The sequence below is a fragment of the Labeo rohita genome, chromosome 24, assembly GCF_022985175.1.
Source record: "Labeo rohita strain BAU-BD-2019 chromosome 24, IGBB_LRoh.1.0, whole genome shotgun sequence".
NCBI classification, from domain to species: domain Eukaryota; kingdom Metazoa; phylum Chordata; class Actinopteri; order Cypriniformes; family Cyprinidae; genus Labeo; species Labeo rohita.
Genome location: NC_066892.1, coordinates 17,681,034 through 17,704,897, shown reverse-complemented (window position 1 = coordinate 17,704,897; position 23,864 = coordinate 17,681,034). Strand labels below are relative to the sequence as shown.

Genomic DNA, 23,864 nt, shown 5'->3' with positions numbered 1-23,864 from the left:
ATAAAGGGTTTCCCAAAGAAAACCATTCCAAAGAAAACACTGAACCATTTAGTGCACTGCTTTCATATTCCGGCCTCATCTGCTTACCTATATAAAGTATACATCATCAATCAGGCATGTATTGAATTTGATCTTTAAATATCATGGTTTTAAATCCATTAAGGAACTTTATGTGTTTATCAGTGTGTTTGTCGCGCTGTTTAGTGATTGAAATACTGTGGCGATTGCTTAATATGGATTGCAAATGGCCAAAACTTGCATTTTGTTCACATATCACTGTTTTATTCTTTTGAGAGATTATCTAAATATTTTCATCTTGGAAGCAGATTGAACATTGACAGGCTTGTGCTGCAGTTCTATTTATGTTTTGCCCTCCAGGTCTTCGAGCCGGTCACGTGACTGAAAGCTATGAATAGCCAACAATACATTGTATGGGTCAAAATTATCAAAAAAAAAAATAAATAAATAAATCATTAAGTAAAGATCATGTTCCATGAAGATATTACCGTTGACTTTTAACAGACCTCCTAAAGCGTAAGATGAGTATGGTGGGAGTAATTGAGAATGAAAAGGGAAAATTCACATGAGAGGAGGCAATGCCTCCATCACAATATGACTGGATATGGCTGGCTTTGTTCGGCTGTAATTGGTTCATGCGGTAATCCCACCTCTTGTGGTTGTGCACATTCGCACAAACAACTCACATACTTAGATATAACCACTTTATGTCAAAATAAGACTTAAACTGGCATGATCTGTGGGAGTTTTTAGTGAGCAATGAACTTGGTGACATTTAAAGTAAATCTCTATTGTCTGTGACCAATTTTTACTGAGCTCTGATGACTAATGATCGAGAAAATAGTTAAAAGTTAACTAAAAATATGTGAAAAAAGCATTATTTTACTAATGCACTTTCTGAATCCACTGTTTCTTCATATCAATTTAATAACTGTGCTCATATCTGATCTTGTAAGATGTGCTCCCTTTCTAGAGTGTGTGTGATTGGGAAATTGAAAGTGAAAGTAGCCGCTCATTCAAAAGAGATTTAAATACTCTGCATACGACTAGCGGCTCCCTAATGCACGAAAATTATATTCAATATTAGAATGATTGTGTGAGCAGGCGGTAATGGCCTGAAATTCAGTGGGAGCGGGATTAAAAAACAGTCCCGCATAGGGCATTAATACAAAAACGCACACAATGAATGGTACAATCCCGGACATTTTGGGTCATTCAGAAATCCAGGCTGCATTTTTTAGGTCCAAAAAAAGGACACGACCGGGGAAAAGAGGATGTATGGTCACCCTAACTAACACAAATCAATCAAGCTAGTATGCATAGTCCACTAAGTGTTGGCGAAATAACACATGAGCAGACCGGAGGGATTGATATGGAATATTTTCCAGAAAACATCAAGATTTTTCAAGGACCGTATCTATTCAAAAACCTTCAATTTTTTTCAGATTCACAACTTTCAAGGATTTCAAGGACACGTGGGAACCCTGATCAGACTTTTAGTCATACTTTTTTGTCACTGACCCCATACATAGAAGGAAGTATGGGATATGTTAAGTGGCCAACTAATGAGTTCGGATCTTGTCATTTTGAGACAGTACTTGCCAAATTTGTGTGATATGTGTCCACAAAACTGAATCTGTTACCTCTAGTAATAGTTCACAAGTGACCTCTCCAGGCTCAGAAGAAAGAACTGCAGTTAGCGAGGAGCTGGCCTGATCCTCCGTGTGGCCTCCTGATCTCCTCTTAGCTTCCTCTGTAAACAGCACACACAAAAACTGCAGGGTTGACGTGTAGAGAGAAGACTCAGCGCCCGATTGGTCCAAACAGACTCGAAGAGTTTCTGTCGAGAGAGAGAGCAAAGACTAAACATAAAGAATGTTAATATTTACTTTTCCAAGCTTTTCTCGAACTCCAACTCTGAGACGAGAAGATGCAAAAGATGCAAAACTTCACAACAAACAATCTTCACCACAAGGGAACATCTGACGAAAATTCTCTCCAAACTCACAGGCTTTTAAAAACAGCTTCCAAAGCCCGGATACCTGCAGGCAAGTCAGCGAGTCTACTGCCCACCCACCTGTTTTAGTATTTTCTACCACATCCATCAGATCTAAAGCAGGCTGATTGTTCTCCCTGTCTCTGTCCCAGTCTGTCATATGCAGCAGGGACACCCATCCACTCATAATGAGCTGGCCTCCCACCGCATCTGTCTCCATCTCCATCTCCTCAGCTGTCTCAACATCTGTCTAGCACATCCCCTTCCATCTAAAATCCTCAATCTTTCTTTCCCCTCCATCCCTTTGCGCTTTCATCATGTTTGCCACCATTTTCTCTTTGTACTCCTCTGTTTCTTTCTGCCTTCTCTTTCCATTTTGCTTGTCTCCACCCTTTGTAGCACACTTTGGTGTGTATGTGTGTGTGTGTCACCTGAAAAGCGCTGCCAGTGTTTCCCCAGTGCCATGCCGACAGATGGGCCGACCACAGCTTGGTTCCTGCGCAGCAAAGTAGCCAGGAGCATCAACACATCCGCCCAGGTGTTGAGCACTGCACCCTGGGCTTGTGCATCTGAGGACCAAAACAAGCAAACGCGCATCAAAAAACACTTTACTTTCATTCGAAGGTCTTGTCTGGAAGACTTTGGAGGGGGTTGTGGATTTGCTGAAGATGTTTTGTCTTACCCAAGTCAGTGACAGACAGCGTGAGGATGGAAATGAGGTTGTTCAGCAGGGGTTTGAAGATCTCTCGGTGGAACAGCACATCCTCACTGTGTATTGCTGCTGACTGCAGGAGCTTACACAAACTTTGCACATAATACACGCTACTCAGCACCTGAGGGAGAAACAGAAGGGTGAGGGGAGAGAAAAAGACAGAGTCGTTAGTAACAAGTGCCGAGTTACCTGTCGAAAAACATGTACAGCACCGGTTTCATAACCCTGAATGACAACAAATAGGAGGCCAACTGGCATTGTGTTTAGGGAAAGTGGAACTGAACCAGAAACCATGATGCCTTTGTATTCTACTTTCAGCAGAACCGTACTTTTCAAGTATGAGTGTGTATACATAAATGAAAGGTTAAGAAAGGGTCAGTTCACCCATAAATGAAAATTGTCATTTACTCACCCTCATATTGTTGAAAATCCCTTTAAGGGGATCCCCTCAAGGCCCAGAAAGGTAGTAAGGACATAATTAAATAGTCTATGTGACATCAGTGGTTCAACCGTCATTTTATAAAGCTATGAAAAAACTGACACAAAAGAAGAAACTGTTCAATAAAGTTGTTATTTTTGTTTTCTTTGCACACAAAAAGTATTCTCAGATCTTCATAACATTATGGTTGAACCACTGAATCACATGGACTATTTGAACTATGCATTTACTACCTTTTCGGACAATGAACATGTCATTTGCGTTGCTGTCTATGCAGGGTCAGAAAGCTCTTGGATTCCATCAAAAATATATTAATTTGTGTTCTGGAGATCAACGAAGGTCAACATGAGGGTGAGTATTTAATGACAGAATTTTCATTTTTGGGTGAACTATTCCTTTAATGTTACAAATTATTTACAGGGTTCGTACAGAGACGCAAGCCCGCTCTAAAGTCCTGATCTGAACCAAATGGTTCGTGCTCTGCCCTCCAAAGTTCCGGTCTAAAGCAGACGAAATTCAACGAACCTGCTCCAAAGATCTGATCTAAATTGAATGATTTGTAATCTACGCTAAAAAGTTCCAATCTAAAGCAAACGATCCATGAACCCGCTCCGAAGTTCCGGGCTAAATAAAGTGATTTGCGATCCATGCTCTGAAATTCCACTAAAGCAAATGATTTGTGAACCCACACCGAAGTCCAGATCTAAATCAAATGATTTGTGATCCATACTCCCGATATGAATAATCATTTGTGAGCCATCATTTCAGATCAGGATTCGGAGCGCGGATTGTGAATCATTTAATTTAGTCCGGAACTTCAAATCACATATCCAAATAATTTGATTTGAATCATTTAATTCACTAAATGATTCACAAGCCTGTTCCAATCTAAATCAAATGATTTGTGATATGCGAAATTCTGATCTAAAGCAAAAGACTGACGAACCCACACTGAAGTCCAGATCTGAATCAAATGATTTGCAATCTGCCCTTCGAAGTTCCGATCTAAAGCAAACGATTAGCGAACCCGCTCCGAAGTTCTGATCTAAATCAAATGAATCGCGATCCACACTCCGAAACCTCGATATGAATAATCATTTCAGGTCAGGACACGGAGCATGGATCATTTGATTTAGACTGAAACTTCAAATTGCGTATCGCAAATCATTTGATTTGAATCATTCAATTTGCGAAATGATTCACAAATCTGTTCTGATCTAAATCAAATGATTTGTAATACATGCTCCGAAGTCCTGATCTGAATCAAATGATTCACAATACACAAACTTCCGATCTAAATCAAATGATTAGCGATACGTGATCTGAAATCCAGATCTGAGACAAATGATTTGCGATACGTGATAAGATTCAAGCGTAAATCATTTTGTGACGCAATGGTTTAACTGATTCGGAGTTTCAGAAAGCTCCATTTCACTCATCACTACGTGCTTTTTCAAAATCGTTACAAGTGATGCTGAAATTCGAAAATGCCTCTTTGATATGGTTTTTGCTAGTGAATTGCTTGAAATGAATCATCGAAGTCAAGAGTTTTAATTAATCAGAACGGTTCCAGCATAAGTGACTCAATGGATTTGGTTCATCTGTTTCTCTTTTTGTGTCTTCAGCCATTTTAACACGACGCTATCAGTACTACTACTTGCTTAGCTCGATTTTTTTTATATTAACTGAAATAAGCGAAAAGGGTATGATGTCTTTTGAATTGCAGGAAATAGCGTGAAAAAAATATGTGCCTACTGACAAAATGAGACACTTAATTCACAGATACACTGTCTTTCAATAATTCAAGCACTTTTCAAGGGAATATTGCCAGGAATATTGCCATTTTCAAAGGTTTTCCAGGCCTGAATTTGAACTTCCAAAATGCAGTTTAAATAAGCTAGATAAGAAGGGTCTTATCTAGTGTAATGATCAGTTATTTTAATAAAAATAATACAATTTATATCCTTTTTTATGTTTATGTTACGCTAGACAAGACCCTTTCTCGCTGGGATCATTTACAACCACACTTGGGATTGTTTGAAGCCGCATTTAAATTGCATTTTGGAAGTTCAAAATCAGGGCACCATATCAGTCCATTATATAGAGAAAAATGCTGAAATGTTTTCCTTTCAAAAAACTATTTCTTTACAACTGAAGAAAGAAAGACATGAACATCTTGGATGACAAAGGGGTGAGTAAATTTTATGTGAATCTTTTGGAAGTGGACTTCTTTAAGCATGCAAGCATGCATGTGATTAAGGATGTACAGAAGTTTGTAAATGACAGCATTCTGATGCATTCTGTAGGCGCACATTCCCTTATAACAGACTGATATTTAAGTGGATGAGGAAACTGATAGCTGAACTCCATAATGCACCTGGTTCCTGGCATCTTCCATAGCAGCTGGCAGGAGAGGTGTCTTTAACTCATTGACACACTGAGATATGGCCGCCACATCCACAACACTGAAACAGACAGTGAAAAACCAACAGGTCATGCAGGTGAGCTCACAATCTAAACAGATGAATATATACATAAAGCACAAACACATAAATAGAATCTAACTTTAAATATGTCTTTTGTCATTTTTGACATTTTACATATATAAATAATGGCAGAACTTTGCACAACACCTGGCCATGTTCTGAAGTATTTGGTTCTGTGTGATTGCAGACAGACTAAACTCAGGAAGCACAGCCAGCAGGCTGTCCAGTAAACCGCACACAGCTAGCAACAGGTGAGGGGTTACTATAGCAACAGGCTCGCTCCTCCCCCTTGGGTGGGACTCTTGAGTGAGGGTGGAGTCTGAGCTGTCCGTGTCACTCTGACCTGCAGCACAAAGAAATAACAGAAACCTTAAATCATTTAAGATGGAAAAAAAAAGCATTCTTCTCAAGGCCAAACTGTCAGTTAGTAGACAATTCCTTGCCTTTCCCCTCAAGTCGTACCTTGAGCAGTGAGTCTGTTGACTGGAGTGTCCTGGATTCTAATAACACCTGAGGTCGGAACTGGAGAATGAGTCCCACTAGAGCTACCTGATGGAATCTAAAGTACAGAAAGACAGACATGATAATAATACGAAAACAATTCAGGCTAATTTGACTAATGTGATGTTGCCTGCAGCTATTTATGAGCATGTAGGGCACCTAAGAAATCCGTTTTTTTTCCAATTAAATTTTTCCGGATTCCATTATTTTTGTAGACTGTTTTAATGGTTAAATTAAAAATAATAATAAAAAAACATGTCATGAAACACAATTTAACAGCAATTTATTAAAAGTTTAACAAAAATGACATTTTAATGCCCTATGAATTTCTTTTTTTTCCCTCTATTTTTTTTTTCCCATTCATTTTCTAAATTCCATTTTAATGGTTTTATTCAATTTTATTAATCAAAAGAATGTCTAATTAATTGAATTTATAAAATATAAAATGTACATATAAAATGCATTATTAATTTATTATTATTTTATTCATTTCCTTTTTTTCCCCCAGAAATACTTTGTTGTATATTTACATTTTTCTGGTAAATAAATTCTGGTAAATATTTTTTCTGTAAAATTTTCTTAATAATAACAAAATAATGTATTATTAGTAGTACTATCATTACATTAAGCAATATACTTCTGTCACAGTTTCTTCAAGTTAAACCAAACTTTTATTTTGACAGGTTGTTATAAAGACCTTTGTGAAGACCTGAAGTTTCTGTTTGCGTATGATATGACGATAGTTTTTCTTGAAAGAAACTGTAAAATTCTCAAAGTGACTCTCAGAGCAGTTCTACAGATTATGTTTATGTGTTCATGTACTACTGTACAGAGGCTGAAAACACAGGAAGCATCATGCGCACTTCAGTTTGTGTGTAGTAAATGAAACCATGCATCTGTGCCACTCATTCATTCACGCAGAAACACGCAGGAACATGCAGGATTCATATTTAAATAGTATTTTTGCGGCTTGATATTCACAGACACTAGTCTTTATCACGTTCTGATTTAACTGTACGGCTTTGGATTTATTTATCCAAAATTTGGCAAATTTCCTGGCATTCCATGATTCCGTACGTGTTTTTCTTAACTCTCTTATAACCATGTTATAAAACCATTGTACCATTCAATACATTTTCCACTCAAAACAAACAAAAAAAACAAAACAAAAAACAGCAGATTCTATTTGATTTTTCATTCAAAGTTATTGATTATTAAGGGGTTACCAAGGAACTGAATTTCTAATTATCTTATAAATTCACAGCATTGGCAAATACAGGCAATTTGGTTGAGGTTTTATTAATATTATTAGTTATAATATTAATGTAGTGACAGACTAACATGTATCAGCCATAGGGATGGCTTGATACCATAATTTTGGCTTTGGTAAATATTACATTATTGAGGTCGCTTCAACCCACGGACATGAAAAAGTACCCGCGGCAACAGTGTTACAGTAGCCCAAAACTGCAGACCTGGCAACACTGTTCTGTTGTCACGTTTACCTGTTTCGCAGCAATCTAGGAAGCACTGCCTACAGGTATACTTTGGAACAGCAGCATAGAAAAATAATGAATTGATCAAAATGATAGTATCGAACCGTTTGGAATAAAATATATACCTGTATTTTTGCAGCACAGGCTGATTAATCACTCAATATTGTCTGCTTTAGCAGTTTAGTTTGTCTCATTTATGATCATTCTATTATATTTTATTATATATGACCATGGACCACAAAACCAGTCATAAGGGTAAATTTCTTGAAATTGAAATTTGTTATGATAGAACAATATTTGGCTGAGATATAACTATTTGAAAATCTGGAATCTGAGGGTGCAAAAAATAAATAAATAAAAACTGAGAAAAATCACCTTTAAATTTGTCCAAATTAATGCTTAGCAATGCATATTATTAAAAATTAAGTTCTGATATATTTATGGTAGGAAATGTATTAAATATCTTTATGGAACATGATCTTTACTTAATATCCTAATAGGGGTGTAATGGTACACAGATGTCACGGTTCGGTACGTACCTCGGTTTGGGGGTCACTGTTCGATAAGACTGCAGTACAACAGAAAAAATAAACAACAAATCTACTATGCTAAGTTTCTTTTCATTTATTTTGAACTTCAATTTCGAAGCTGCATTTAGACTGCATTTTGGTTCAAACTCATGGGCACCATTGAAATCCACTATATGGAGAACACTCCTGAAATGTTTTCCTCAGAAAACACAATTTCTTTACAACTGAAGACAGACATGAACATATTTGATGACAAGGAGTTGAGAACATTATCTGTATTTTTTTCCTGGAAGTGAGCTAATCCTTTAAAATAACTGTTATAATAACTCCTATTTTAATATGTTTGAATTTTTAATTTACTCCTTTTTTGGCAAAGCTGAACAGCAGCCATTACTCCAGTGTCACATCATAATTCAGAAATCATTCTAATATGCTGATTTGCATAGAAACATTTCTTATTATTATCAGTTATTATCCGTGCTGATTAACATTTTTGTGAAAACCATGATTTTTTGATTCCTGATGAACAGAAATTTGCAGCATTTAATCAAAAAAACAAAAAAGAAAAAAACTTTTGTAACATTGCAAATATCTTTATGTCTCTTTTAATCAATTTAATGTCTCTTTGCTCAAAATAATTATTAATTTCTTTCAAAAATAAAAATCTTACTGGACTAGAAAGCATTTCTGCAGGTTTTATGAAGATAAATTTAAGACTTTTTAAGACCAAGTAAATCAAATTTAAGGAATAAATTAAAGGGAACACAATACATCAATATGTTCTCTAAGTGTATATGTCTCTAGAGAACACAATTAGCTGTATTAGAATACTTACAAATCAATCTCAATTACTTTTAAATTAATTTAAAAAAGTAGCTTAATTAGAATATGGAATGAACTTTTACTCTACCTTCTGCAATAAATGCTGTTCATCCTCATTTTCCAGTGCAACCATTTAAACATTTTTAAATCAAAATGCATTTAAAAAGCAAAATGACATCAGATAGAAGTCTTGTTTTCTGTGAAAGTGATTAAAATGAAGTAAGCTTAAGGACTCGACAAATCTACCTAACTCAAAAAGAAAGCAAGTTTTCATACCCCACTGAGATTTGTTTTAAGCATAAACTCACACCAACAAGATTTCATATCTTCTGCATCTCAAATAAATGTATCTTGATTTAAGGATGTTTAGATATTTGTATTAGAAAACAGGACAAAAATACAGAGTCAGACATTAAATTTTTTGCAGTGAATGCAACATGTAGTGCCATGACTTTGTTCATTTAAGACTTTCTGCTCTGATTTAAGGTCTTTAATTTATGGAAGGGTGAATTAAAACTTAAAGACCTGCAGAAAGTCTGCTAGAAGAAAACTGTCTACTGACCAGAGTACTGGAGGTGGACATGGATCCTGAGCCCTGGGTTTGGTTTAGAGGAGCAAGCATCTCTCTCCAGTGCTTCAGAGAATCATTCAGATCTGTCTCTGCAGAAAGAAACACACAGTGCTTCATTTACAAATGAAACCACCAAATTATACACACTGGAATAATTACCTTTAACAGCTTACTAATACTTCAAATTCTGTTATAACAAGCTTATGATGAATATAAACACCGTCATCTAAAATATGCGGACACAATCTCTAGTACAGAACAGTATTAATAATGTCTGTAAGCATATGGATGCCACAGAGTCAGACATCCACTAATAGCTGGCAGTGCTCTGGGCACGTGGATGCCGTACCCTGGGTGACACTGGCTGGCGGTGGAGGAGGGCTGAGGGTGAAGGCATGTCTGCCCGTGTAACAGCTCTTCACCATCTGGCCCACGCTCTCAAAAAACTGGCAGTGGTACAACAGAGCCTGCAGAGCAGGAAGCCCAACCAGACACAGGCCTGAATCCTCATCATGCACACAGGGGCTCTGGGAGACACAAGAAAGGGAAGAATAGAAGAAAGAAAGAAAAAAAAAAAAAAAAAAAAAAAAAAAAAATCAGGAAATATAATACTAAGGAAACCAGAAAACCAGAAATCACCATAGACAGATTTGTTATGTCTACAGAGCTTTTAAGACCGGCTGTGTTATTGATATTCAGTTCTGAAAGTTTATTCTCGTGTAAACATACCTGCCAGGCACTCTCTTTGGCCTCTTCTGCATTGGCAGGCATTGGCATCACAAGGAGGTTTTGCAAAATGAACGCTGCCTATAGGGGAACATAAAAGTCAGCAACACTGCCATCTTCTTGTAAATGAATGGAAATGCATGCTGGTTGAATTCTCAATGGAATGGCAAAAAGCAAGTGGCAGATTCCTCGAAAAGAGAGAAATGCAAGTCTGTTTAAACTGTGACTGTTAATGCGGGTTTAACCTTTTTTTCTGTACTTCTGTCTGAATACATCTTTGTACTAAACCTATAGTAATAATGAAACTTTCAGAAATAGATCAAAGACCTGAACAAATATGACTTGCAGAGCCAATCTGACTTGCAACATGAAAACTGTTTAACGGTAGCTTATTCTAACCCAGAACTGCCCACTTAGAAAGGAAACAGATGTCTGACACATTTTATTTCATTACATACTATCGGTTTAAAAATTATTGTTAATGCTACTTGTGATGTGTGTGTGTGTGTGTTTGTGTGTGTACTTGTTCTTGCTATATTGTGGGGTACAAATGTCCCCACAAGGATAGTAAAACCTGAAATTTTTTGACATGGTGGGGTAAAACCTTTTTTTACATCTGCGGTCCCCACAATAAAAAAAAATGATTAAAAATAGTAAATGATGTTTGTCTAAAAATGTAACAATGCAAACATGTTTTCTGTAAGGGGTAGGTTTAGGTTAGGGTTGGGTTAGGGGATAGACAATATAGTTTGGTCAGTATAAAAACTGTAGAAGTCTATGGAAGTCCCCACAATTCACAAAAACAAAACGTGTGTGTGTGTATGTATGTATATATGTATGAAGAGTACAGGTGCAAAACTAGCTAAAAGCCATCTCAGCCAAACATGAGATAATGATACTGAATGAATGCTCTCGACACATATTATACGTCCATCAAATACTTTTTCTTCAAACTCGCCAAAATACCAGTCTCAGCCCAATCAGAAGTACCGGTACTTACACAGAAACCTATACATCTGAGCCTGATAAAAATGGATTTTTTAAAGAAAGACGTCAGATGGATTTAGCTGGTTTTGCATCTAAACTCTTCATATATATATATATATATATATATATATATATATATACACACACACACACACACATACATACATACATATATATATAATATTGAACCGTTCGGTATGACATCCAAGGTCCCATATGCGCTTGTGAATTGCGTTTTTTTTTTGGTTTTGCATTTAAATAATTTCCTTGTTTTATTTCTCTCGAAATTTGCTGTGTGTGTGCCCGTGAAAAAGAAAAAAAGAAAAAAAAACGTGGTTAAAAACCGAGGTACGTATTGAACCGTGGACTAACTGCTGTATTGTTGCATCCCTAATACATACACACACACACATACACATACATATTCTCTTGTGCTCAAAAAATCTCATGCTCACTCAGGCTGCATTTATTTGATTAAAAATACAGTAAAACAGTACTACTGTGAAGCTTTATAGTATTACAGTTTTAATATAGCATTTTTTTAAAATTATTTTTTAAAATGTCAAAGGAAATATGTCTGGTTCTTTAACTGTCAGTATTTTTATTGCTAACTAAAACAAACAAACAAACAAAAAAAGATTTTAATAATTTAAATAAAGTTGAAACATATATACAAATATTAGACTTTGGCCAAAAAAAGAAAAAAAAAGAAAAAGTGAAACTGAAAATAAGTATATTATATTATATTATATTATATGAGTAAAGTACTAAATTATTAAAAGTTAAACTAAAATAAAAAAAATAATTTAACAAATAGAAATCTTTGAGAGAGAAAAAAAAAAAAAAAAAAAAAAAAAAAAAAAAAATCACAAAAGCATATTACGAAGTTTCTAAAACTAAAACTAAAATAAGTAAAGTAAAAATCTACAAATAGTATAGAAATGATACCAAAAAAACACTGTCAGCACTTCACCATTATTCTGTTTTTCACAATATTTACAGTAATCAACTGTTGCTGTCATTATTTCATTTGAATTGGTCTTATGGTGATTATGGGTAAATAAATGAACAAAAAAAACCTAACACTCCATGTAGTATCTTAATTAACTTTACAGGAAATCTTCATTCATATTAATTTATTAATTAAATAATTAGCAAATACTGTTTACAACAGTTCTAAATTAACTAAAAAATGAAATATAAAATAATACATAATAATATAAAATAATAAAATATAAAAAAATGTTTTACATGTGTATATACACACATATATATATATATATATATATATATATATATATATATATATATATATATATATATATATATATATATATAATGTTTTTTTCTCTCTCACTAAAAAAAAAGTCACTTTTGCTCACCAAGGCTGCATTTACTTCATTAAAAATGCAGTAAAATAGTAATATTGTAAAAACTTTACATTATTATAATTTAACACAGTATTTATTTTTAAATATATTTTAGTGTCATTTTTTTCTGTGACCATGAAGCTGAATTTTCAGCAGCCATTACTCCAATCTTTAGTGTCACATGATCTTTCAGAAATCATTCTAATACATTTATCTGGCAAGTTATTATTGATAGTCAATTATTAATAGAAATAGAAATTATTTGTAACATTATAGATGTCTTTACTTTAACTTCTGTTTAATTGCATGCATCTTTGCTAAATAAAAGTATTATTTATACTATTAAGACTTTTGAATACTAATTTGCCTCTATTTCTAAATAAATACTAGCAGCACACCTGTTTGACATTCATAATGATCAGGAACGTAATAAGAAAAGAATGATTTCTAATGATTCATGTGACTGGAACAATAGCTGCTGAACATTCAGCTTTGCCACTACAGGAATAAAACAGATTTAAAAAGAAAACTTTACATCTCTTTAAATTGTGATCATAATAGTATCATTTTCCCTATATGTTCAATCAAGTATATGCAGCCCTGGTGAGCTTAAAAGACTTACTTCAACAACAACAAAAAACTTTTGACCCCATTGGACAGAATGTCATTTATGGATGGGTTTATCTGGAATAGATTATACCACAAAGAAAAATAAGCATGTCAGTTTGGAACTGGTGACTTCAACCAGCACTTTCCATTTTTTGAGTCCAACACGCATCAGATGGTCCGTGAACGGACTGAGGGCGGTTCCTAGACTCTCAGTCTCTTAGGCAGTCATGGTTTTGTGTTTTCAAGCTGAAGCTGGATGGACTCACCTCTCGGCGCACCATACTGCACTCCTGTCTCTCCAGCAGGATGTTGAGTACCGTGGCCCACAGACCTCCTGAAATGTTCTGGCAACTCGCTGACAACGCCACGCACCCTCTCTCCAGCGAACTCAGAGCCGCGCCCACAGCCAGGCTGGCACATCGGACCTGGAGCCAGAGAAATACACACACACACACACTTACGTTCAGACCCAGCACATGTGCTTGGCAGTGCTAACTGCCATGGGCTCTTTGGCGTGTAGCACTGGCACAAATTCGTGTTTGTCATGCCCATTATTTTCAGTGCTCAGCATCTGCTGAGCTGAGGGAGGCATGGACACGCACGGGTACTTGGGAAAACTATCCAGAATAGAAGGCCAAGACACACAAATCACTAAATAAGGTTTTCTTCAAAATTACGGACACGTACGTTTAATAAATGTACATTGTCTATGACTGCATTCAGTGCCAATGTACAGTCAGTGTTAATTTGAGCAAACATGATGAATAAGTATTTAGCGGAGCCTTGGAAATCTAAAGCTATTTAACTTATTTTGATCCATTTAAGGCCATGCCTTGATGTTATTTTTAATGACATATTTTGACAGAACTTCAGTTAAGCACTGTCTGAATTTACAGTCAATATAAAAAAAAAATTGTGGGTAGTTGATCAAATGCCACATACCATAAGTTGACCATGGACTTTTGTCAAAACCAAGACTGTAGGTTATAATTTATATAAATGTATGGGAAAATATGTCAAGTTCTTTAACTGGCAGTGTTATTAACTAAATCTAAAACTAAAAAAAAATATTTTCGATAATTGGAATAAAGTTAAGTTAGATGAAACCTTGATAAATAACAATTTTGCCTTGGCAACTAACTGAAAACAAGTTAAAATACTAAACTATTTAAACTGAAAAATACAACAAATATGTTTAAGTACTAAATTATTTAAACTAAAAAAAAAACATAAAACTCCTTCAAAAGGCTCCTAGGCTCCTTCAAAATATTTATATAAAATATATATCAAACTATTTATTATCCCAAAACACTGTCAACTGTTCACTGTTTGTTTCTCAAAATTTTTACAGTGATCAACTTTTGCTGTCAATATTTCATTTTAATTGGTCCTAGGGTGTAAAACAAAAATGTATAATTATATAAATATTACATGAAACCTTGATAAATAACAAAAACTTGTTTTCAGTTAGTTGCCAAGGCAAAATTAAGTACTAAATTATTTAAACTGAATAAGAAATGTAAAAATATTTAAATTAATATTTATTTTAATATTTAAAATGTAATAATTTTAAATACTAAATGATTTAAACAGAAAATTAATTAATTAATATTAAATTTAATATTTACAATGATATCATTATAATATTCAGGAATAAACCAATAAAAATGACCACATCACAAAACAAAATTACTAAAACTAACTAAAATTAAAAATGAAAACATAAAACTAAAGGCTAATTCATAATATTTATATAAAATGTATATCAAACTATTTATTATCCCAAAACACTGTAAACTGCTCATTATTATTATTTTTTTTTATTTATTTTTTTTCACAATTTTTACATTAATCAACTTTCACTGTCAATATTTCATTGTAATTGGTCCTAGGGTGTAAAGCAAAATTAATAATTATATAAATATTAGATGAAACTAAAAAAATAACAAAAACTTGTTTTCAGTTAGTTGCCAAGGCAAAATTAGGTACTAAATTATTTAAACTGAAAAAAAAATAAATAAATAAAAATAATATTTAAAATGTAATAAATAAGTTTAAGTACTAAATTAATTAAACTGAAAAAGAAATAAAAAATATTTTAATTAAGCAATATTAAATGTAATATTTACAATGATATTAATGTTATAATATTAAAAAAAAAAAAAAAAAAAAAAAATGACCACATCACATCACAAAATTACTAAAACAAACTAAAATTCAAAATGAAAATGAAAAGGCTAATCCAAAATATTTATTATACCAAAACTGTCAACTGTTCTTCAGTTGGTTTTTCACAATTTTTACATTAATCAACTTTCACTGTCAATATTTCATTTTAATTGGTCCTAGGGTGTAAATATATTAATTAATACATATTTATTTTAATATTTAAAATGTAATAAATAAGTTTAAGTACTACATTATTTAAACTGAAAAATAAATAAAAATATTTTAATTAAGTAATATTAAATTTTATATTTAGAATGATATTAATGTTTTATAATATTAAAAAAATAAACCAATAAAAATGACCACATCACATCACAAAATTACTAAAACTAAATTAAAAAAGAAAATATAAAACTAAAGGCTAATCCAAAATATTTATTATACCAAAACTGTCAACTGTTCGCAAAATGAATAATTATATAAATATTAGATGAAACCTTGATAAATAACAAAAACTTGTTTTTAGTTAGTTGCCAAGGCAAAATTAAGTACTAAATTATTTAAACTGAAAAAGAAATGAAAACATTTTATTTCATTAATATTATATTTAATATTTACAATGAAATTAATATTATAACATTCATAAAATGACAAAATCAAACTAAAATTTAACGTAATAAGTTTAAGTACTAAATTACTGAAACTGAAAAAGAAATGAAAAATGTTAATTAACATTAATTTTAATATTTAAAATTTACTTAATATAACAATATTCCAAAATAAACTAATAATGACAAATTCACATCACAAAATTACTAAAACAAACTAAAATTAAAAATAAAAACCTAAAACTGAAGGCTAAATCAAAATATTTATACAAAATTTATATCAAACCATTTATTATCCCAAACCACTATCAACTGTTGTTCACCATTATTTTTATTATTTTTTTTTTTTTTTTTTTTTTTTTTTTTTTTACATTTTTTTTACAGTAATCAACTTACATCATCAATATTTCATTTTAATTGGTAATTTGTAAAACTAAATTAACAATAAAAAAAAAAAAAAACTTCCATTAACATATATACAGCAAACTGCATTCATAATAATTATAAAATAATTAGCAAATAATATTTAAACAGTTCTGGATTAACTTTAGCATGTCACATAACAGGACATGTAAACTTATAAAAAAAGTATTTATTTATTTAATTGTTCATGATTTAACACTGTCAGCAGCAATGGCTATATTCATATTAATCACTCACTCAATTCAGTCTATATCCTTTCAAAATAATTTTTCTTAAACAAAAGTCAACATACAAAAACTACCAATGCAAACTAAAATAATAACAATAACAAAAATAATAGCAAAGACAATTATATAGAGTATCTGAACTTACTATATGACAAGAATTCTAAAATTAATTTAGGAGAAACCTTTTTAAAAATGCCCATTAATATATTTCCTGAATAAAAATGAATTTATTCATTTATGAATTTAAAAATTGACATTCTATTAAAATGTTTTATCTTTCAAACAGTATTTCATGTCAACTATTCATAACATTAGTGTATTTTAAACACACCGTATAGCTATAATATACATTTTACATGAAAGGTCTCACCTCAGGGTCTCGGTCCACCCATAGGGGAATTAACCAGGCCAAACCAAGCTGGGCGGCACTCTGCTCATCAGAACTCTGCTCACGGCCCAGAGACCACAAAGATATCCAGTCCTTAAAAAACACACAAACACTAAATAATGAAGTACTTCTGTACTGATGTAACATCAAAGCAAGTAACTATTCAAATTAATATTAAACAGATTTCCAGGAATAAACCGATATAATCGGCTAATCATATTACTAAAAGAAGCTTTAGCACCCCCTAGTGTCAGATTCAAACGCCTAGACATAACGTCAACTGAATTGCCATTTCTGACCTCATTTTTACTTTCCTTCATCATCTCATGTGACAAATGAAGCAGGCAGATAACTGCATTTTTTGTCACTCCTTTGCCCATGAAGGACATCGAGTTTCCTCCCAAATCTACGTAGAACGAAGAGATGACCTTGGAAGAGCAGACAAACAGAAACAGGATAATAAATAGCAGTCTGGAGAAAGAAAATCTTCATAATGCGTCTGAGAGAGAAAGAGGCATTGTTTGCATTAAAGTCATTTGTGACTTTGTGTGATGTTAATGCAAAATAAATTAGATGCAACTGAGACACAGGTGGGCTGGTATAAAGTGATTCATGCTTAAGTGTTTGGGAACATCTTGGACCCTGAGTGTGAGTGTGTGTTTAATGTGTTTTGTCTGGATGAGAGCAACAGGACGTGTGTATAATCTGTGCAAAATATATTCTAGGGTGTAACTGAGGCACTTGAGCACATGTGTGTGTGCATGTGTGCATACTTCCAAGAGGCCGCTGAGGTACTTGAGGCAGAGTGTGTTTGGCTCCATGCTGGGTGTGTGTGTGCTCCAGCCGGGCAGGGCGGTCACATGGGCCATGGTCCTGAGAGTGCGCTCTAAAGAGGGGAGGCCATAGAAGCACGGAGCGTCGGACAAACGCAGGCACTGTAGCAGGCGCAGAGACAGTTCAGAGGCAAACGGTCCAGACAGAACCTTACACATCCTTAAAAACAGACGACAAATGCAAAGGAGTGAGAAACAAGAATCATCATAATAGAGTCTTTGGCTTAGTATAAAACACTGTATACGTTGCCCTTCAACAGTATAGGGTAAATAAGAAGATGATTTATAAAAACAAAAAAAAAACAAAAAAAAAATACTACAGTAATATTTCAACTTAGCACGGACTCATTAAACTGACCAAATATGACAGTAAAGACAGTTACAAAAGATTACCGTTTCAAATAAATGTTCTTTTCAAAGAATCCTGAAAAACAAAATGTATTATGGTTTTCACAGAAATACTAAGAAGTACAACGGTTTTTTAACATTGATAAGATTTTTTTTTTTTTTTTTTTTTTTTGAGCAGCAAATCAGCATATTATAATGATTTTTGAAGAATAAGTATTGGGTTAATAAGAAGAAAAAACTACAGTAATACTTAAAGGTAGCAAAGACTCACTAAACTGATCAAATATGACAGTAAAGAGAGAAAAGTCTGTTACAAAATAATTCTATTTTAAATTAATATTGTGAAAACAAAATGTATCATGGTTTTCACAGAAATACTAAGCAGTAAAACTGTTTTTAACATTGATCATAACTTTTTTGAGCTGCAAATTAGCATATAATGATTTCTGAAGGATTGCGTGACAATATTCAGGATTGCTACCACAGAAATAAATTAGATTTTAAAATATATTAAAATAGAAAACAAATATTTTAAACTGTAATAATACTTCACAATATTACTGTTTTTATTGCAATTAATTAATTAATTATTTTAGATTATTTTATTTTTTATATTTTAATTTATTATATTATATTATATTATATATATATTTTATTTAATATTTTAATTTGTATTTTGTATATTTTATTGTATATTTCATATTTCATTGTATATTTTGTTGTATATTTTAGATTTTTGTATATTTCATTTTATATTTTATACTATTGTACATTTATTTTATATTTTATATTATTGTATAATTTATTTTATATTTTACATCACATTATTTTTATTTTATTTTATTTCACTTCATTTTATTTTTCATTACATTTTATATTATTTAACTTCATTTCACTTCATTTTATTTTATTTTTTCATTTAATTTAATTTTATTTTATTTCATTTCACTTCATTTTATTTTACTTCATTTTATTTTATTTTATTTCATTTCATTTTATTTTATTTTATATTTTGTATTACTGTACATTTTATTTTATATTTTATATTAGTCTTTAATTTATTAAACATTTTATATCATGTTTTAATTTTAATTTATTTTATTTCACTTCATTTTATTTTATTAAATTTTATTTCATTATTTAATTTAATTTAATTTAATTTAACTTCATTTTATTTTATTTTATTTTTTAGTTTAATTTAATTTAATTTAATTTAATTTAATTTTTTATTTCACTTCATTTCACCTGAGGTCCAATCAACTACTTAAAGACAAGGGCTGGTAAACAAAAGGTTACACATTTAAAAGCCACAAAAAAAAAAAAAATAAATAAATAAACAAAAATAAAATAAAATAAAACATCCTGGTTGTGTGAATTTAATGTAATATTTATTTGATATTATGTTTCATATTCATATTTCATGTTTCTATTTTACTTTCATTTTATATTTTATATTATTTTATTTCATTTTAAGCAAGATTTTTTTTCTACAATTTTATTAATACATATATTACATTTTTAATTAATGCTTTCTATTCTTCATGCAACATCAAACCACTCGTTCATGCTGTTTTTCTAAAACGCCTTTCTTGTATTATGAAGGATTACAAACGATTACAATATAGAAGCACCATAACAAGCACCTCAAACAAATGATACCTGTTAGATTGCTGCTCATAAACTGAAAATGTATGCAGGGAAATGTCTTAGTAGATCAGATTTGCATTACAGGGCCTTGAACATCAACAGCTAACAGTGGGAGTTTCCAATTTACGGATCCTTAAGGAGTTTTCAGAAGAGTTATTCCATAAATAACAAAATTAAATCAAAAGCGTCATTAGATTTGTATTTCCCCCCAGATGGCAGGTAGAAGGAGAAGACTCCTAATGAGGATAGTAAAACATTTTATGCATGTACGGCAGAGAGAAAAGGAAGAGTGTTTTTGCAACAACAAATCTGCCTTGTCGGTCTAAATGGTTTCAATGAGTGTGTTTTGGGGAGCAAACAGATGTGACAGAGTGTTTTCGCACCCTCGCTAACCACAGGTGCACGCTAAGCTCAATAGCAGCTATGGCTCTTGAATATACTCAATTTAATTAAATGCACAGCGGTTTCCAAACCAATCATCCTGTTAAAAAAAATGAAAAACAGATCAAAGAGTGATATCATGCTTTCATAAAAAAAATAAAAAACTCTTTGCTTCCTGGGGGCGTGAAGCAGGGTTTAGCACGTTTCAGGCACACTGAGCTGTGGTTTGCATACGGATGAAGCAGGTTTGACCCCATAAAATCTTCATCTATACTAGCTGTACTACAACTTGTTAATAAAATTTATTAACAAGACTTGAAATTGTGAACATTTTGGTCACATATGCTCCTACAGTTTCATCTGTGCAACTTCATAATATATATGGGAAATTTGTGCAAATAAATGAAATAGAAACCACAAAATGTTCAGTAATTACTGATACAGTGACCAGTCCACTATTCTATCCAATGTTACATAGCCAATTAAACTTCATCTGTATATTCTTAACTTTTATGCAGATTTTAGATTCTAGTTTCATATTAGCCGTCAATCACTCCTTTGTCATGTGACAGGGAGCTAATTAGCATGCAACATAAAGAGCCACTAAAAGAAGATGAAAAGAACACACTTCTTTTGTAAGGCACCTGAAATTACAGAAAATGTAACACCTGGAGTTGGTGATGGTGATCATGTGGTGAATGTGGCTCCACCAGTTTAAAAGAAGGCTTACAGTTTTCGAAGAGAGTGGCTCTGCTATGAAAATAGCTCAATGCACTGCATTCACTGTAAAGTCTGTGGGACAGTTGTTGAAAGTAACACTGTGTTCACCACTGAATCCACACATTTAAGTGTGAGAGCTTGATTAAACACAGGAGAGTGTCAAGCACAAGAAATGCTGGGACATGTGTGTGACGAAGTATTAAGGATCAGCTTTGAATGTTGAAGCTTTTAATCATCTGAATTAAATCTGTTTCTATATATGAAGAGTTGATGCAAAAGATGCAAAACCAGCTAAAAGCCATCTCGGTCAAAAATGAGATAATGATACTGAGTGAATGCTCCTGACACATATTATACGTCTATCAAATACTTTTACTTGAAACTCGCTAAATTCCAGCCTCAGCCAAATCAGAAGTACCAGTACTTACATAGAAACCTATACAAAGTAGCCAGAAAGAAATGCTAATTTTAAAGAAATAGGTCAGATGGATTTAGGGGCTTCTGCATCTGAACTCTTCATATGCAGTTTAAGTGAAAAGTTTACATACACCTTGCAGAATCTGCAAAATGTTAATTATTTTACCAAAATAAGAAGGATCATACAAAATGCATGTTATTTTTTATTTAGTATGAAGTGTTTCTTGGAGATTATAGTACACTGAAGAATGACCATATAAACATACGCCACATGACCTGTAAATGCGGAAAAACATTTCCATTGCAGTTCTGCAAAATTTTTCAAACTGCCCCAAAAAACCACCTCAGGGAAGCATCATTTATTTTTTTTTTTTTTTGCAACACATGGGTGTTTTTACGAAATTGATGCATTTCCATTAGCTGTATTTTCAAATCACAATTTCAATTTGCACAATTTGAAGGGTAAAGTAAACGCAGCTATTGTCACAAGGCCTGTTAGGAGTTCATTACTGCGCAGACTCTGGTCCCAATTATGTGCAATATGTCTGCGCTCTATTGGCGAGTGAAGGTGCTTCATCCAGCTTTTTTTTTTTTTTTTTTTTTTTTAACAGTCTATGAATTATATATGAATTACAATGCCATTTTAGTGCCACGTTAAAAAAAAAAAAAAAAGATTGAGAATAAAGTCGAAATACTTCGAGAATAAAGTCGAAATACTTCGAGAATAAAGTCAAAATATTTTGAGAATAAAGTCAAAATATTTCGAGAATACAGTCAAAATATATCAAGAATAAAGAAAATATTTCAAGAATAAAGTCAAAATATGAGGATAAAGTCGTACTATTTCAAAAATAAAGTCGAAATGTTTTGAGAATAAACTTGAAATGTTTTGAGAATAAAGTCAAAATATCAGCTAGCAGTTTTGATATTAAAGTTATAATATTGTGAGAGTACTGCTCATGCATGTGGCCTGTATTGGGAGCACACAGAGAAATTCCAGTCTCAGCTGACAAATTCTGTCAGTTTTATAGCAAAAGACAAACCATATGTCTTACAATAATGTGATTTTAAGCTTGTTAATTTTTGCCAAATATAGGTGTTTTGCAAAATTGCCGCATTTCCATTAGGCATATTTTCAATTCGCAATTTCATTGTGCACAATTTTGAAGGGTAATGGAAATCCAGCTATTATCACACAGCCTGTCAGGAGCTACAAATGCAATTAAATTGTGAGAATTAACCTATGCTAGTCTACAGATGCGTAGCTGAACTGTAGTGTTTTATGGTAGTGTATAACTGAATTGTATTACAGCATAACACTTAATCAAGAAAATTGGTGAAAAAGTTTCATTTTTGTAGTCTTCAAACAGGACTCAGGTGCCACAGTGTGGTTCTGTTCTATAGATAGAGCAATCCAATGGTTCACTGCATGTGTTAAAGAATAGGAGTGAGTCAGTAAGTGTGAGTCTGTCGCTAAATGAGTCAAGTGAGTCATTTTGTGTGTGTGAGAATGACTCACTCAATGTGCCTGAGTTTGTGACTCATTATCCTGCGTTCGTGTCACCCACCGCTGAGTGTGTGTGTGTGTTACCTGTCAGAAATGTGTGTCATTCGAAGCAGCAGTGTGTTGAAGAGGCCTGTCAGTTCTCTCTGAAGCCGGTGACTGAGGTGGGCCTGAAGCTTGTCCGCTTCCCCCTGTGACTGGATCTGTGTGTGGGTCTGCGCTTCTCCACTCAGCAACAAGCTCAGCAGGGTGTGCGACTCCTACACACACGAACATACAGGTACTTGACAATGTGATCTGTCAATTACGGCTATCGGATACCTCTAGATTCGGCTGAATGCAATTTGATGATAACAACCTTATTTGCCACAACTAAAAATACTAGCTTTTTTACAAATTCCTCATTCAGAAACACTAGAAATCATAATCTTGCTATAAATTATATATACATTTGCACAGTGTGGTCTAAGTATAACAACAATTAACAAATAATTTACTCACCCCCTTTTCACCCAAGATGTTCATGTCTTTCTGTCTTCAGTCGTGAAAAAAAATTACGTTTTTTGAGGAAAGCATTTGAGGATTTTTCTCCATATAATGGACTTCATTGGTGCCCTGATTTTAAACTTCCAAAATGTAGTTTAAATGCAGCTTCTAAGGGCTCTAAACGATCCCAGCTGAGGAAGAAGGGTTTTATCTAGCAAAAACAAACGGTCATTTTTTTCGGAAAATAAAAATTTGTATACTTTAAGCACAAAAGCTCATGTAGCACAGGCTCTGGGATGCGCGTTCACGTACTATTGAATCACGTCGGAAGGTCACGCGGAACATAGGCAGAACTACAGACCCAGTGTTTACAAAGTGACATGCAAAGACTAAGAAAGTGCAAGTAAGTCAAATGCTGTTTACAAACAAAAAGGTACAACGATGTCAGAC

General features: G+C 32.9%; 1 protein-coding gene across 4 annotated transcripts in view; it reads right to left on the bottom strand.

The window, feature by feature from the left end:
• The window catches only part of rttn (rotatin), an 82,268-nt gene that overhangs the window by 17,410 nt on the left and 40,994 nt on the right, over nt 1–23,864 (bottom strand). For all 4 annotated transcript variants that reach the window (XM_051098222.1, XM_051098224.1, XM_051098223.1 and 1 more), the window contains exons 27-40: nt 23,016–23,188; nt 17,852–18,071; nt 17,378–17,506; nt 17,061–17,171; nt 13,530–13,688; nt 10,301–10,378; nt 9,921–10,098; nt 9,563–9,660; nt 6,114–6,210; nt 5,799–5,994; nt 5,543–5,630; nt 2,697–2,847; nt 2,446–2,583; nt 1,662–1,858 (exon numbers count right to left, since the gene is read on the bottom strand). In XM_051098222.1, the coding sequence (XP_050954179.1) occupies nt 1,662–1,858; nt 2,446–2,583; nt 2,697–2,847; nt 5,543–5,630; nt 5,799–5,994; nt 6,114–6,210; nt 9,563–9,660; nt 9,921–10,098; nt 10,301–10,378; nt 13,530–13,688; nt 17,061–17,171; nt 17,378–17,506; nt 17,852–18,071; nt 23,016–23,188 (2,013 nt within the window). The remainder of the gene's footprint in view (nt 1–1,661; nt 1,859–2,445; nt 2,584–2,696; nt 2,848–5,542; nt 5,631–5,798; nt 5,995–6,113; nt 6,211–9,562; nt 9,661–9,920; nt 10,099–10,300; nt 10,379–13,529; nt 13,689–17,060; nt 17,172–17,377; nt 17,507–17,851; nt 18,072–23,015; nt 23,189–23,864) is intronic.